This window comes from Physeter macrocephalus, chromosome 17 (genome assembly GCF_002837175.3).
Source record: "Physeter macrocephalus isolate SW-GA chromosome 17, ASM283717v5, whole genome shotgun sequence".
Classification (NCBI taxonomy): domain Eukaryota; kingdom Metazoa; phylum Chordata; class Mammalia; order Artiodactyla; family Physeteridae; genus Physeter; species Physeter macrocephalus.
This window is the reverse complement of record NC_041230.1, coordinates 37,191,274-37,208,338: the sequence shown is the minus strand read 5'-3', so window position 1 is coordinate 37,208,338 and position 17,065 is coordinate 37,191,274. Positions and strand designations below refer to the sequence as shown.

General features: G+C 34.8%; 2 protein-coding genes across 2 annotated transcripts in view; one reads left to right on the top strand and one right to left on the bottom strand.

Moving 5' to 3' along the window:
* Positions 1-17,065, bottom strand: part of LOC102976114 (core-binding factor subunit beta) — a 245,217-nt gene that overhangs the window by 65,124 nt on the left and 163,028 nt on the right. The gene's annotated exons all lie outside the window — the stretch shown is intronic.
* Positions 1-17,065, top strand: part of TERB1 (telomere repeat binding bouquet formation protein 1) — a 43,819-nt gene that overhangs the window by 3,032 nt on the left and 23,722 nt on the right. Inside the window, exons 2-11 of the mRNA XM_007125928.2 lie at positions 3,467-3,577; positions 3,765-3,893; positions 6,084-6,215; positions 7,371-7,431; positions 7,526-7,641; positions 7,745-7,867; positions 12,575-12,727; positions 14,022-14,153; positions 15,310-15,435; positions 16,572-16,729. Of these exons, the coding sequence (XP_007125990.2) occupies positions 3,467-3,577; positions 3,765-3,893; positions 6,084-6,215; positions 7,371-7,431; positions 7,526-7,641; positions 7,745-7,867; positions 12,575-12,727; positions 14,022-14,153; positions 15,310-15,435; positions 16,572-16,729 (1,241 nt within the window). The remainder of the gene's footprint in view (positions 1-3,466; positions 3,578-3,764; positions 3,894-6,083; positions 6,216-7,370; positions 7,432-7,525; positions 7,642-7,744; positions 7,868-12,574; positions 12,728-14,021; positions 14,154-15,309; positions 15,436-16,571; positions 16,730-17,065) is intronic.

Here is a 17,065-nt window from a genome sequence, read left to right as displayed (position 1 = left end):
AACCCGGTTCCCCTGCATCGGCAGGCGGACGCGCAACCACTGCGCCACCAGGGAAGCCCCCAGGACATTTTATATAAATGGAATCATATAATATGTGGGCCTTTTTGACTAGCTTCTTTCACTTAGCATGTTTTCAAGGATCATCCATGTTGTCTCAGTATCTTCATTCCTCTTTTTTGTGGAATGATTCCATTGAATGGATATATCATATTTTATTTATCCATTCAAGAGTTGATGGACATTTGGGTCTCCACTGTTTGGCTATTATGAATAGTGCTGCTATGAATATCCATGTATAAGTTTTGGGGTAGACATATGTTTTCATTTCTTTTGGGTATATACCCAGGAGTGGAATTGCTGAATCTATGGTAAATTTATGTTTAACCTTTTGAGGAACTGCTAGACTGTTTACCAAAGCCGCTGTATCATTTTACATTCCCACAGCAATGTATAAGGGTTCCAATTTCTCCAAATCCTTGGTCAGAATGTTAGACTATTTTTGATTATAGCCATCCTAGTGGATGTGAAGTGGTATCTAATTGTGGCTTTAGTTTGCACTTCCCTAAGAACTAATGATATTGAGCATCTTTTCATATACTTATTGACCGTTTGTATATGTTCTTTGGAGAAATGTCTATTTAAATCCTTTGCATGCTTTTTAATTGGGTTGTCTTTTACTGTTGAGTTTGAGGAGTTCCTTATGTATTCTGAACACGAGCCCCTTATTGGATATATCTGATTTGCAGATATTTTCTTTCAGTCTGTGAGTTGTCTTTTTACATTCTTAATGATACCTTTTGAAGCTCAGAAATTTTCAAGTTTTAAGTCCAATTTATTGAATTTTCTTTTATTGCTTGTGGTTTTGGTATTGTAAACACTTCAGTTTTTGTTTGCTTGTTTATTTTCTTCAGGAATTATTGAAGGAGCTAACTTGCATAGCCTGGAGAAGATAAAAACCCAGTTGTAGGTATCAGTAGGTGCTTTGCCTGGGAAGGGAGGGATTATGATAGGAAATATTAAAGTATGAAAAAGAAGTACAGAAGGAATTAAAAGTACATAAAAAGTTTCTGTGCCTAGAATTGAAAATCACCATGCCCCATCAAAAATCCTCTTTGGCATGTTATTGATGATGAATGGCTTATTGATATCCATACAGTCGCACTAACCTTCTTATGGTTTCTATTAATGTAGAACATGATCAATAAAAGTTTGCAGTTACTCCAAGACAACTCAGTGATAACCTTTGTACTATGATATTTTACTAACAAATTGAGTCATGAATTATTTCATTGAACCAAATTGCCAGTTGAATTTCTGTCAAGAGGAAGACTAACTGATTCACAATAGATCTTAGTTGGTTTTTTTTAGTGTGCTTCTCTATATATTTTTCCTCCCTTCATCCTATATCTTTGAAAACTTTAAATATTAATTCAAGCATTATGTCAAAATCTATGTACAATTTTATTTAAATCCTTAAAACCAAGAGAAGAAATTGTTTAAAGGCTATTGTAAAGAATTGTATAGGAAAATGATTGTCTGTTGTTTCCTTTTAGTTGTAAATAAATATTTAAACTTTGTATTTTGATAAATTTTAACATGTGTGTATACCCAGCATTGTGTAAACATCAGCACAATCAGTATAGTGAACATAGCCTCATGTCCCTTTGTAATACCTCCCTTCTGTCCCTTCCTGGACCTCCTTTCCCCAAGCAACCACTGATGTGCCTTCTGTTACTGTAGACTAGTTTGTGTTTTTTCAATATATGGAATTGTACAGTATACTATCATATACTCTTTTTTGTGTGCAGTTTATTTCACTCAGCATAAGTATTTTGAGATTTATCCATGTGGTTGTATGTATGAATAGTTAATTCCTTTTTATCGCTAAATAGTATTCCATTGTATGGTTATACCACAACTTCTTTATCCATTCATCTGCTGATGGACATTTCAGTTGTTTACAATTTTTGGTTATTACATATAATGTCACCATGAACATCTGTGTACAAGTCTTTGTACATATATCTCCTTTCATTTTGAGTAAGTACTTAGGAGTAGAATGACTGCATCACATTTTAGGTGTATGTTTAACAATTTATGAAACTGCTAAACTTTCAAAGTGGTTGTACTATTTTATGTGTCCACCAGCAGTATATGAGAGTTATAGTTCCTTTGTATCCTTGTCAAAATATGTTGTGGTCAGTCTTTTAAATTTTAGTCATTCTAGTGGGCATGTAATAATGTCTCCTTACGGTTTTAATTTTCATTTTCCTAATGATTAATGATGTTGAGCAGCTTTTCATGTGCTTATTTGCTATCTGTGTATCTTTTTTGTCCAAATCTTTTGCTCATTGTTTTATTGGGTGGTTTGCTCTCGTTGAGTTTTGAAAGGCCTATATGTTTTCTGGATATGTTTTTTATCAGATATGTGCTTTACAAGTATTTTCTCCATTTGTGGCTTATCTTCACTTCAGAAAACACTATTTTTATTTTAAAGGTATTTTAAAAATTTATCGTATTTATTTTTGGCTGCGTTGGGTCTTTGTTGCTGTGCGCGGGCTTTCTCTAGTTGCAGCGAGTGGGGGCTACACTTCATTGCGGTGCGTGGGCTTCTCATTGCAGTGGCTTCTCTTGTTGCAGAGCATGGGCTCTAGGCGCCCAGGCTTCAGGAATCGTGGCTCGCGGGCTCTGGAGAGCAGGCTCAGTAGTTGTGGCACACGGGCTTTGTTGCTTCGTGGCATGTGGGATCTTCCTGAGCCAGGGTTGGAATCCGTGTCCCCTGCATTGGCAGGCGGATTCCTAACCACTGTGCCACCAGGGAAGCCCCTAATATGGTGTATTTTCATTTTCATTCAGTTCATTCTAAATAGCAGATATTTAAACCAATGTGGCTTTAATTAAAAAGAATAATATTTGGATTTTCTTTTCCTATTTTTCATGGAAAGGGAAAATCAAATAATTATAAGAAGTTCATTTCAAGTTATATTATCTAAGGAACATCTTTCTTTTACATATCTTTATTGCTTATTAGATTTTTTTTTTAATTAATTAATTTATTTATTTTTGGCTATGTTGGGTCTTCGTTTCTGTGCGTGGGCTTTCTTTAGTTGCGGCGAGCAGGGGCCGCAGTGCGCGGGCCTCTCACTGTCCTCTCACTGTCGCGGCCTCTCTTGTTGTGGAGCACAAGCTGCAGACATACAGGCTCAGTAGTTGTGGCTCACGGGCCTAGCTGCTCCGCGGCATGTGTGACCTTCCCAGACCAGGGCTCGAACCCATGTCCCCTGCCTTGGCAGGCAGATTCTCAACCACTGCGCCACCAGGGAAGCCCCTGCTTCTTAGATTTTAAAAAGTAATACATATTATTTAAAAAGCAAATACAAAGATATGTATTTAGAGGGTGAAATTTAAATGATTAGGTTTTGAAAGGAAATGTTTGGTTTAAAATAATGAAATTTTTGTTCTTTAGAAATGAAGACTGACCTGAACTTATTATTGGAGTGTCTGAAGTATCAAATGGACAATGCTTTTTCGCAAAAGGAAGCTCTGGTCACTATTCATTCAATTTGCCAACAAAACAGTAAGACGTGATAGTGAATTTTTATTTGTGATTCTAGTTGTTTAGTATTGTGATATATGAAATATGCATAGTTCTTTCTCTTCTACTCAGTTACTTTACATATTATGTTACTAGGTTCATGTGATTTATTGTCCTTAAAATAATAATTATAATAAATATTCTTTTTTGTTTTGTCTGCACACTACAGGTAATGCAGGTCTTTATTTTCGGGAAATTGGTGGTTTGATATTTGTAAAAAATCTTGCAAAGTCAAGTGAACATAGTATGGTAAAAGAAGCAGCATTATATACATTAGGAGCTGTTGCAGAACAAAATGGTAAAATATGAAAACTTTATATATGATAAATATGATAACTTAAATGATAACTATCCTTTAATCATTGTGTTATACTTTAATAAACTACTAAAAAATAATTTTAAAATTCAGTTTCTTTTTTACATGTCTGGATAGTTTTATCCAGGTATTTTATTTAAATTAATGCATACCAAAGATTTTATTTATCTTATTAACTAATGAGGAAAAGAGTAAAATGTTACAACTGTTTCAAAAGTAATGGCAGGGGCTTCCCTGGTGGCGCAGTGGTTGGGAGTCCGCCTGCTCATGCAGGGGACGCGGGTTCGTTCCCTGGTCCGGGAGGATCCCGCATGCCGCGGAGCGGCTGGGCCCGTGAGCCGTGGCCGCTGGGCCTGCGCGTCCGGAGCCTGTGCTCCGCAGCGGGAGAGGCCACAACAGCGAGAGGCCCGCGTACTGCAAAAAAAAAGAAAAGAAAAAAAAAGTAATGGCAAAAAACAATACTATAGGCATTTGGGAAAGCTGAAATTTAGGAATAGGCACAGAACTGGTCAGTGTCTGCAGGTCAAAAATCAATTATGTTCTACCGGTCGAAATGTTTTCCACTTCTGTGGACAGGAATAACTTGCATTAATATCAGTTTTCTACAATTTACAGAGTTATAAAATAGCCCACAGACAGTAAAAGACACAAATTATCTAGAAGAGTGTGCTAGACAGGACATTCAGTAATTGTTATCATCCGTTTAAAAATCTTTCACAATTTTTCTTGCTCTTAGTTGGAAACATTTTTTTTACTTTTTTTTTTTTTTTTTTTTTTTTGTGGTATGCGGGCCTCCCTCTGTTGCGGCCTCTCCCGTTGCGGAGCGCAGGCTCCGGACGCGCAAGCTCAGCGGCCATGGCTCACGGGCCCAGCCGCCCCGCGGCATGTGGGATCCTCCCAGACCGGGGCGCGACCCCGGTTCCCCTGCATCGGCAGGCGGACGCGCAACCACTGCGCCACCAGGGAAGCCCCCATTTTTTTTACTTTGTCTTTTACTATGCTTATCTTTTTTTTCCATATGAATGTTTTTTATTTTTATAAAAATAAAATTCATCATTCTTTCTCTTTTTTGCTTTTGGATTTTGAATCATAGGAAATTTTTCCATACTCCCAGATTATAGGGGAATCCACCCATGTTTTCTTTTGGTACTTGTGTGATTTTATTTTTTAGTTATACATGTTTTATTCTTTTTGAATTTTCCTGGGATATGATGTGATGAATGGTTCCAGTTTTATCTTTTTTTTTAATATGGGAATCCAGCTATCCCAACACTTCTTATTAAAAGTAGATCTTTTTCACATTGATTTGAGATGCTACCATTATCACTTAATGAGTCTATTTCTAGTTTTTCTATTCTGTTCATTATCTATATATCCAGGTACTTGAATCAAAATATGAAGATAACTTACAGCCATCTTATATGTGGATAAATATGCTTTCTTTGTGGCTGACAAAAACATTTTTCTGTAGCACACCTGAAATGAGGTTAAATCTAAACTATCAGTTTGTCAAATAACTTTATATTCTTATATTTTCAACCATTAAATATTTCTTCACCACTTGTTGAGAACCAAGCTGTGTGCTAGGCATTGGGGATAAATAAGACATTGCCTTTGCCTTTGAGAGTGTCTAAAAGCTGTTCTAGACACTGGATATATGTGTTCAAATTATTTTTTAAAAATTCTGCTTATTGCATGATTATCACCAAAAAACCTCTCCTGTCGTGTAGGTATCATTTTTGTCTTTGGGAAAGATATTTTTATATACAGAAAAGTCTTTAAAAATACCACAAGTATCATTTGTCCCTCTTTTCTAAAGCAGGTTTCTGAATTTTCTTAAATTTTTCTTTGGCTATGTTTTGTTACTTATCCTCAATTTTTTGATCATGTTTTATTTTAAATTTTTGTTCAGTTAGGCTTTTATTGGAAATTCTATGAGATTGCAATACATGTTTTAGAACCTAGATCAAGTACTTCTGATTAAAATATCGCTTCTTTGGTCTGTTAATTGAGTAAGCACATAAATTTGTCAGAATTTGTTGTATGACTAATAAATGTCAATGAAATGAGATCTGGTTGAGAATCGTCCATATGGCAATTTTATATTTTGTTCAGCATATTTTAAAACTTGTGCTAATATATAGAAATTAAACTTATATTTTCATATTTCAGTTTACTGTCAGCAGACTTTGTGCACTTCAGAATTGTTTGAAGACTTAACTTGGTTCTTATCTAACAATGATTCAAACACAAATTTGAAAAGAATGTCTGTCTATGTTATTTTGGTTCTAGTTTCAAATAATAGTAAGTACATTCTCTTATGTTATGGAAATATTTTAAAAAATAATAAATTGGAACAGTCATTATTAGTCCTTTTATTCTAGTCTTTATGTCAGTACCTTTTTTAATCTTACTAACTTCTGAGAACTATGGCTTTAAAGAAAAGAGAATTAATAGCATGCATTTAATTGTTTGATATTTATTAATTTAGTATTTTAAAAAATACTAAAGTGATTTGCATTATTTAATTAACATTGAAAAGAAACAGCTTTAAAAGCAAAAGAGAAGCATTTAATGAGTTAGTTTTGTTGATTTTCCACTGAATTGGCCATTTAATTATCATTGTATTTAAGGTCATTTTATCAGTCAGCAATGGCGTTAAATTTCATGTAGCTCTTGGCTAAAGTTTTACTTTGTTTTTGTTGTTGTTGTTTTAGTTTTTATTTTGGAACAATCTTAGATTTACAGAAAATTTGCAAGGGTAGTGTATAGAGTGTTCCTGTATACCTATTGCCCAGGCTAAGGTTATTTTTTTAACATTGCTTATTTAAATCTTCAAATTGTTAGAAATTTTATATGCATTTTATTTTATTTTATTTATTTATTTTTTTTTTTGTGGTACATGGGCCTCTCACTGTTGTGGCCTCTCCCGTTGCGGAGCCATAGGCTGTGGATGCGCAGGCTCAGTGGCCATGGCTCACGGGCCCAGCCGCTCCGCGGCATGTGGGATCTTCCTGGACCGGGGCACGAACCTGTGTCCCCTGCATCGGCAGTCGGATTCTCAACCACTGCGCCACCAGGGAAGCCCTATACGCATTTTAAATGCTTCTAGATTTTATTTTTTCTATTTTTATATTTTGAATTAATTTTTTTTCTATTTTGGAGGATATTTTGGTATTGTAACACAGAACCATGCAAAATAAGTGTTTTGCAATTTTTAGAGGAAATTTGAATACTATCAATCTCTAAGCGTAAGTAATGTATTTTCCGTAATAAACTTGATTACAGATTTTTACCTACTGTAATTCTGTATTGTACTTTATAATACTTTAAAGTGACTGAAAGTTATTTATTAAAAATACTACTTAAAAAATACTACTTAAATCTTGTTCTCCATTTCTACAAAATTATTTTCTAAACAGAAGTCATATTCATGTAATATATGGCTGTTTTTTTAAGGGACTGGACAGACGCTTGTGAGAGAAACAGGTTGTATTTCAGTTCTATCACAGTTGTTCAAGTAAGTAAATATACATTTCTTGTTATTAATTATTCATTTCTTAAGACCTTAACACATTTGTGTTAATTACTTCCTTTTCTATTTAACCTAATAGGACAGTTCTTTCAAAATATGAGTTGAATTTGTCAGATGAAAATGTTTTCCAGAGTTATCAGTTGTGGTCTTCAGTGTGTAGTACTCTGTGTGTCTGTGTCAACAATCCTCAAAATGGTAATTATCTCAAATATTTACATATAAAAATAAAGATAAAAACAAATAAAAAACTGATATTTTCCAAGCATATTAAAATATGATTGCCTTTTTCTCCTTTCAGATGAAAATCAAATGCTTTGCTCTTCACTTTTTCCACATGCTAATGACTGGCTAATAAATTGCATGAAACCTGAGATAATTCGCCCTATTTGCTCATTTATTGGACTCACTGTTGCAAATAACAGTAAGTATTCATTATTCTCTAGGTTATACTTGAAAAAACATATTTTAAAGCATAACAAAAACCTATTGAATTAATGAATTCCAGTAAGTTGTGTCATTTTGGATCCATTTTTACTATTGTATAAGTTTAAATCTTATACATAGAAAATCTTAAAAATAGATATTGTTAAGAAGATATGGGAAGATGGTGGTGGCAGCATAGTTTTGAATCTTCCCATGTATCCTCACAAAACAGAACACCTAGACAGCAAAACTGTAGAAATCCACAGTGTTCTCTGACCACATAGAATTAAATTAGAAATTAATAAAAGTAAAACATCTAGAAAAGTCCCTAATATCTAGAAATTAAGCAACACAGTACTAAAAAAACCCACATCAAAATAAAAATACAAACCTATGAATCACAAAATAAATCATAAAGGAAATTAGAAATGTTTTTAACTTAATGGTAATGAAAACACAAAATTAAACAGTGGGATGCTGCAAAATCAGTGTTTAGATGGAAATTTATAGCAATAAGGCTTACATAGGAAAGAAGGAAGGTCTCAAATCAATTATATTGGTTTCCACCTAAGAAACTAGAAAACAGAGCAAGTTAAACTCAAAGTAAGTATAACAAAGGAAATAACAAAGAGAAGATTAGCAATCAATGAAATAGAAAAAGAACAGAGTAGAGAAATCAATTAAACCAAAAGCTAGTTCTTTGAAAAGATCACTAAAATGGATCCTTTATCCAGACTAACCATGAAATAGAAGGCCCAAATTATAAGGAATGAGAGATGACATCACTATATCTTAACAGATATTAACAGGCTAACAAAGGAATAGTAGAAACAGCTTTATGCCATTAAATTGGATAACTTAAATGAACTGGACAAATTCTTTGAAAGACACAAACTACAAAAGCTCACTCAAGAAGAAATAGATAACCTGAATATTCCTATATCTAATAGTGAAATTGAATTTGTAGTTTAAAACCTTAACACAGAGGAAATTCCAGGTCATAAAGGCTTCACTGGGGCTTCCCTAGTGGCACAGTGGTTAAGAATCCGCCTGCCACTGCAGGGGACATGGGTTCGAGGCCTGGTCCGGGAAGATCCCACATGCCTCAAAGCAGCTAAGCCCGTGTGCCACAACTACTGAAGCCTGTACTCTAGCGCCCACGAGCCACAACCATGAGCCTGCAAGCCACAGCTATGAGCCCGCATGCCACAACTACTGAAGCCCATGTGCCTGGAACTTGTGCTCCACAACAAGAGAAGCCACCACAATGAGAAGCCCGCGCACTGCAACGAAGAGTAGCCTCCACTTGCCACAACTAGAGAAAGCCTGCATGCAGCAACGAAGACCAAACGCAGCCAAAAATAAATAAAAGAAAAGAAAAGAAAAAAGAAAAAAACCTTCACTGGTGCATTCTACCAAACATTTAAGGAAAAGAAATTCTACATAAATTATTCCAGGAAATACAAGTAGAAGAAACATTTCCCAACAAACTTTTAAGGGCAGCATTATTTCCATACTAAAACTTGAAAAAGACATTACAAGAAAACTATAGGCCAATATCCTTTATGATCATAAATGCAAACATCCGTAACAAAATATTAACAAATCAATCCAGCAATATATAGAAAGGATAATATATTCTGACCAAGTGGCATTTGCTTTAGGCATGCAAGATTGGTTTAACATTAGGAAATTCACCATATGCATAGACTAGAAAAGAAAAACTATATGATCTCCAAAGATGCAGGAAAAACTTTTCACATAATTCAACATACATTCATGACAAAAGATTTTGGTAAGCCAGGAATAGAAGGGAACTTCCTCAATGTGATGAAGGACTTCTACAAAGTACTACAGCTAACATACTTAAATGGTGAAAGACTTAATGCTTTCCCCCTAAGATTGGAAAAAAGACAAGGATGGCCACTCATTATTTGACTGGACATCCAAGTCAGTTCAGTAAGGCAAGAAAATGAAAAAAAGGCATAGAGATTGAAAAGGAAGAAGAAAATATAGTATTTATTCATAGATGACATGATTGTCCGAAGAATCTACAAAAAGCTACAGAACTAATAAGTGATTTTAGCAAGGTTGCAGGATACAAGGTCATATACAGAAATACTAGCAACATTTGGGAACTTAAAGTAACTGTCATTTACAATAATATAAAAAAACCAAAATACTTAGGGATACATTTAATGATTTCATCTGCAGTGTCTATCTGCAATGTCTATATGCTGAAAACTATAAAACATTGCTGAGATAAAGAAAACTTTAAATTAATAGGAGAGATATCATTCATGGATTGTAAGATTCAATATTGTTATAATGTCACTTCTCAAATTCATCTCTAGATTCATGGCACTCCCCATCAAAATCTCAACAGGCTTTTCTGCAGAAATTGACAAGCTGATTCTAAAATTTACATGGAAATGCAAAGGGGCTGGGATAGTCAAAATTATTTTGAAAAAGGACAAAATTGTAGGGTTTCTATTACCTGATTTCAATACTTACTATACAGTAATCAAGAGTGTAGCATTGGTGTAAGTGTAGACATAGACCAATGGAAAAAGTAGAGAACCTAGAAATAGACATATATATATGATTGATTTTCTACGAATGTGGATTTTCTATAAAGGTGCCACAGTAACTCTGTGTTGTAAAAGGTAGAAACAAATGGTGCTGGAAAAAGTATTTATCTATCTGTGAAATATGAAGCTCAACCCTTACCTTACACAGTATACACAAATTAACTTGAAATGATCCCTACACCTCAATGTAAGAACTAAAACTATAAAACGTCTAGACAAAAACATAGGAGCAAATCTTTATAATTTGGGAGTAGACAGAGATTTCTTAGGACACAAAAAGCATGAGCCACTAAAGAAAAGATTATAAATTGGACTACACTGAAATTAAAATCTTTTACTCTTCAAAAGATCCTGTTAGGGCTTCCCTGGTGGCGCAGTGGTTGAGAGTCCACCTGCCGATGCAGGGGACGCGGGTTCGTGCCCGGGTCCGGGAAGATCCCACATGCCGCGGAGCAGCTAGGCCCGTGAGCCATGGCCGCCGAGCCTGCGCGTCCGGAGCCTGTGCTCCGCAACGGGAGAGGCCACAACAGTGAGAGGTCCGCGTACTGAAAAAAAAAAAAAAAAAGATCCTGTTAAGGTGAAAAGGCAAGCCATAGACTGGGAGAAAATATTTGTGAAATGTACATCTGATAAAGAACTTGTACCCAGGAAAACCCCAAGGAGATAGCCCTATACACCCACTAGCATGGCTAAAAGTAGAAAGGCTAGTGATATTAAATATTGATGAGGATGTGGAACAACTAGAACCTTCTCACATGTTGCTGGTGTGTATCTATATTCAGATGTTTAAAGCAAATAGTCATGTTTCACATGCAAAGGAACATAACTCTATAATTTCAAAAATTGAAATCTATTTCCATGATGCTTTGACATTTCCTCTTTCTTTAAGTACCAACTTAGATGAGTAATACTGCTGTGTCCTACTTATAGGACCTTATTACTCTCAGCAAACTGACATGAAATAGATTAGAGGTAATTTGAAATATTCAGTGTACCGGTGTAGACTAGGATGTTCTTCTGCTTATAAGCCTGAATTTTCATTACATAGGCTATAACTGAAAATCTTTGTGGTAACATAGTGCCCAATTTCATCTAAGAATTTTAAGATACTTCCTTTTTTAAAGATTTTTTTAATGAAAATACTTTGTAGTAAAGAAACCTATTTTGGAGTCTCCATAATATTGAAAATGTTTGCTTATCCTTAAATAACATTCCCTAACAGTTCTGTTCCGATGTAGAAATTTTTGAACATGATTTTTTTAGATTAAGATTTTTGTGTTTTATTGAACAATACAAAAAGTAATTTTTGTGTTTAAATCATCCTGGCTCAATTTGTGGTACTAGGGTAGACTGGGAAGAAGGTTTGTGACAGAATTGTAATCACTAGCCCATATATCCATTTGCCCATTGCTGGGATAGGGGCTGTTGAATGCACAGACCTGTGGGGTACTTTCCCATCAGAGTCACTTCCTACAGGGGAACAAAAGACTAAAGGCTTTTAAAAAATGTATCTGTCATCCAATCTTTGCTTGGAATAGTTGTTATGACTCTCAACAATATGTTATACTTTTATGCTCCAAGAAGTAAAAGAATTAGGCTTAAATAAGATGGATGAAATATGTGGTTTTTTTGAAACAGTTAATTTACTTTGCCCTTTGTTGATTCAGATTTGAGGAATGAGTTATGTTGGAATTCAGAAAATAGCTTGCTAATTGTAATACCAAGCTAAATGAATGAATCTATTCTTTATAGCTCTTGAAGGACTTGAATTTAATAATGTCATTCTTGCAAAAAAAATGTCATTCTATGCAAAAAATTCTTGCATACCAGTTCTTTCTAAATGAAACAAGATATCTAACATACAAGAAAGAAGTACTGTACTATACATGTAGTTGTACTATGTCGAAGTGAGTTTCTTATGTAAGTAAATAAAATCAATCTTGTGATTATGTATATGCACAGGTAAAGATTGGATTTTTCATTTTTTAATTTTGGGATTTTTAGTAAGTATTTTTAAAAGTCAAGTTAATGTTATATTTAGTGCAAATTAATTTAATGAAACCATATACTTGTCTTGTTTGAAGTATAATAGTTCTGCTACTTTATTCCTTAAGCATACGTGCAGAAATACTTTATATCTGTGGGTGGACTGGATGTATTGTCTCAAGTTCTTGTGCAATTGGAATCTGATTCACACAAGACTCTTTCCAGTGCTAAGCTTGCAGTGGTGGTGACAAAGACAGTGGATGCATGTATTGCTGATAATCGTGAGTGAAAACGCTTAGTAATTTTTCTCCAATTGCATTTTGCTTCAATTCAGCATGGTGAATGTTGAAATGATAGATTGAACACTAACATGGATTGAACTTCCAGTTTCTCATAAGTGGGGGAGAAACTTAGAAATTATCTAGTCCAACTCCTTATTTTCTCATGGAGGTTATGACTTCCCTAAGAATTCAAATCTAGGTCTTCTGACTTCAGGTTTAATGATAGAATCAAGATAAGAGTCTGTCAGTCCTAAACCTTTGTTTCACTTAAAAAGCTGCATTAAATGAAAAAGTTTAGATGAGAAATCAAGGGACATTTTGGAGACATAGGGAATGGAAATCCCAATTTATAGATTTTTAAAAGTGAGATAAAGAATTAAGGTATGCCTCTATCTGATAAGCGTGAGATAGACTTACCCTACTGTAACCAGTGAGTAACAGAACCAGACTTGAACTCATGGCTGCTTCTCACATGTACAGATACTGAGGAATGATAGTCTATAAATCTCTGTAATAAGCAACTCTCGACATTCACAAATAACTGAAAAAAATAGATCATTTTTTAAAAAATCAGTTATTTAGGGCCTGCTATGTGCTGGGCTCTCTGTGAGCTCTAGAGATACAAAAATTATTAAGATGTAGTCTGCTGAGGAATTCACAACCTTTTTGTTGCTGTCAGTAGTTAGACTCTGAACTCTGATAAAAAAAAAAAACCCACACATACACACAAAGAACAAAACCGTGAGAAGTGTAGCTTAAATTGGTGGACTTCTTGAATTTTTCACATCTCAGTATAGCTTCAGGTATGCTTCACTGCATCATTAACATCAGTAGAACAGTGGCCAGTTAATAGTGTATTTCAATGACAGGCAGTAATCGATTTCATAGGAAGGTCTTTACTGTCAATCTAGATAAGACGAGGAATGTAAGGTGAGAGTAAGTAGCTTTTAGGAAGGTAGTATTATTACTTCATATTCACAACATTATGCAGGACAACTTAGAAGAAAGCATTCTTCAAAAAACTTGCTTTAGTATAATGTCTTTAGTATGGGAAGAGGAATTAATGAGGGCTATATAAGCCACCATTTTATTACAATGAATTTGTTTATAGTCACACATATATATACATACATATTAGATGTTATATGAGATGTGAATTTTAGATATTATATAGATACATAATGTCATTCTCCCAGAATAAGATCTGAAAAATAGTATAATGTAATATCTGGAAAATACTATATGTATAGTTATATGTTTTAAGTTTGTACTTGTTCTTTTTTTCCTTTTTTAGCTACTTTTGGGGTAGTACTATCCAAGTACCACATTGTTTCAAAACTTCTGGCATTACTGCTTCATGAAAGTCTGGATTCAGGAGAAAAATTTAGTATCATACTTACTGTTGGTCATTGTACAGAGGATTGTGGTAAGTATTGGGTTTATTTAGTGTGTTTATTGAAACGGTGGAGTGGAAATACACTATTCCTCCCCACCCACCCAGCTTAAAAGTATTGCCTTTCTCCTAGTCCCCAAACCAGTCATTTTGCTCCTCATCCTTCTTCAGCCGTGGTATTCAGTCAGTCCCTAAGACCTGTGGCTCTACTTCTGTTTACCCCTCCTTATGCCCTTCTGCTCGATTCCAGTGCTATTTTCCCCGTTTAAGCCCTCAGCCCCTCAACATCTTTCACCAATGTTATTGCAATAGATTCCTCCCTGTGTCCTCTTCCTTCTATCTCCATTTTTCAATCCACTCTTCACACTGCTGCACAGATACGATCCTGTTCTTCCTTGTTGAAAACATTAGAAAGTTCTATCTTTCTTTCTCTACTTGTCATTCTCTCCTCTCTCTCTTTTTTCCCTTCCCCTTCCATTTTCTCCTTCTCTCCACTTTCCTGCCATTCTTCCTCTTTCCACTCTCCTCCTTTCCAACCCTGTCACTTTCCTCTTTCCTTTCTCTCTTCCTCCAATCTCCTCTCTCTCCTCCTCCCACTTTTCCACTTCCCTCTTTTTATTCTCTCTTGCTTCTTCTGCTCTCTCTTCCCTCATTTTCCATTCTCTCCATTCGTTTATTTCTCTATACTTTCTCTTCACCTCTGTATAATTTAGGATTCACTATACCTTTAAAATTTTTAATTTAATTTTTATTTTTTTATTGAGGTATAATTGACAACAAAACCTTTCTTTAAACCAAGTGACGGCAGTTTGTTTATTCTTATGAGGTGTGACACTGCTCCGTGGCTGTGTTTCAGAGATTATCACTTATGAGACTTAGGTATCTTATATAAGTAGATTATTTTCTAAATTGAAAATACCTTTGAAACTTTGTTTTTCTGTATTTTAAAATTTGAACTATGTTCATAATTATCACAAGGAAGAATTATGACCTCATGCATATAGTTTAAGATAAAATAACTATTGGGAATTCCCTGGTGGTCCAGCGGCTAGGACTCCGTGCTTTCACTGCCAGGGCCGAGGTTCAATCTCTGGTCGGGGAACTAAGATCCTGCAAGCCGCGCAGTGCGGGCAATAAATAAATAAATAAAGTAACTATGTTCTGCTTTAATCTTTGATGTGTTTTCCAGAGGAAAATCAGTATGACCTTTTTAAAAGCAATGGGCTTCCACTCATGATACAAGTCTTAACTGAATCTCAGAACGAGGAACTAAACAAAGCTGCCACTTTTGTGCTTCACAACTGCAAAAAAATTAGTAAGTTTACTATTACTTTAAAAAAATACCAACCAGAATTTATGCAAGTGAATTATATCTGCTTTGATGAACCAAGCCCCTTTAGCTCCCAAGCTCTTCTTACATTTGAAAAGCAGATTATATAATTTTGATGTGACAACTAGAGTACTACAGCACGTAAAAAACTTATATGGAAGAGAACAACAGTATAGATAATTCACTTATTTAATGCAGTGTGGACAGATTTAGCTGTAGGACTTAAATTTGAGAGCTACAAGTGACTTATTATATCATAACATAAAGTACCTTCGTTTATTTATTTAAAAAATGTTTGAGTGTCTCTTATTTGCAAGGCACTGTGCTAGGCATTAGGGATACAGTGATAAGATACAACAGTCTATGTGTTTACACAGCTTAGTGCAACTAGAGAAATAGGTAGTAATTGAATAATCCCCAAAATGAATGTGTTATTATAAATTAACATACAGGTTAAGAATGGATGGAGCACAGATCTTAACGTGTAACAGGGACTGTGACCTAGACTTGGAGCAGAAAAGGCTTCGGGAGGAAGTGATTCTTCAGCTGAGATCTGAATGTAGAGAGTCAATTAAGTGAAAAGAAGGGAGTTTGTTATGGTCCAGTGTCTCAGGCATATGCAACAGTGAGGCACAGATGTCCTGTGAGAGGAGGGAGCCTGGTGCAGTGAAGGGATTGATGGCTGAAGCATAGAGGAAGTGGCCATGAAAAGGATTTTGGTCTTTTGGAAGAAAACTGCTGCCACAATATGTAAAAAGAGAATTTAAAACAATATAGGAAGGAACTACTTTATGGAAACTGTGTTTAAAAAAATAAAACTACTTTAAAACCAGTAGCCATAAACCTGAGGGTGTTTATATGCCTAGCATAATATGTTTTCTTGCTATTTTCTTTTCTCTGTAATTCTGAAGAGTAAAATCTAATTTATGACTCTTTGTGTCCTCAGCCTCTGCCAAGCACTTGCTTTCCACTTATTTTCGGTACCACTTAGGCAGTTAAGATGGTTTGGATGTGCAAAATTTAGAGAAGGGGGTATGGGGTATGAGTTTGTCCTTATTTAAAGTGTTAAAATAACATTTCTAGTAATGGATAAACTCACTATTTTTTCCCATATTATAAAGCTGAGAAGTTATCTCTAAGTCTAGGAGAATATTCTTTTGATGAAAATGAAGAACAATTAAAGGACATAAATATGAAAGAGAAGAATCTTGAAGATTACTGGAAGAAAGCGAAGGAAATTCTACACAGAATAGAACAGCTTGAAAGAGAAGAAAATGAGGTTGGCTTCTCTGTTTCAAAGAATGTAGAACTTTTTTCAAATATTTTTTAATAATACAGGTTGGAGGGTAAAATATTTTTCTTGCCAAGTTACTTTTTATTTTAATGGTTTTAAATTTAAAATTCATTAGTAATACTTGAGGAATCATCCTTGAACACAGAAAAAAATATTTTTAAAAAGTGGAAATGATGACTGAAAAATAAGAGACATGGAAGATAGAGCCAAGAGATCTATCATTTGTATAATAAGCGTTCAAGAAGGAGAAAGAATGGAGAAGTAATAATCTCTTTCTCTCTCCCTCTCTCCCTCTCTCTCTCTCTCTCTCTCTCTCTCTCT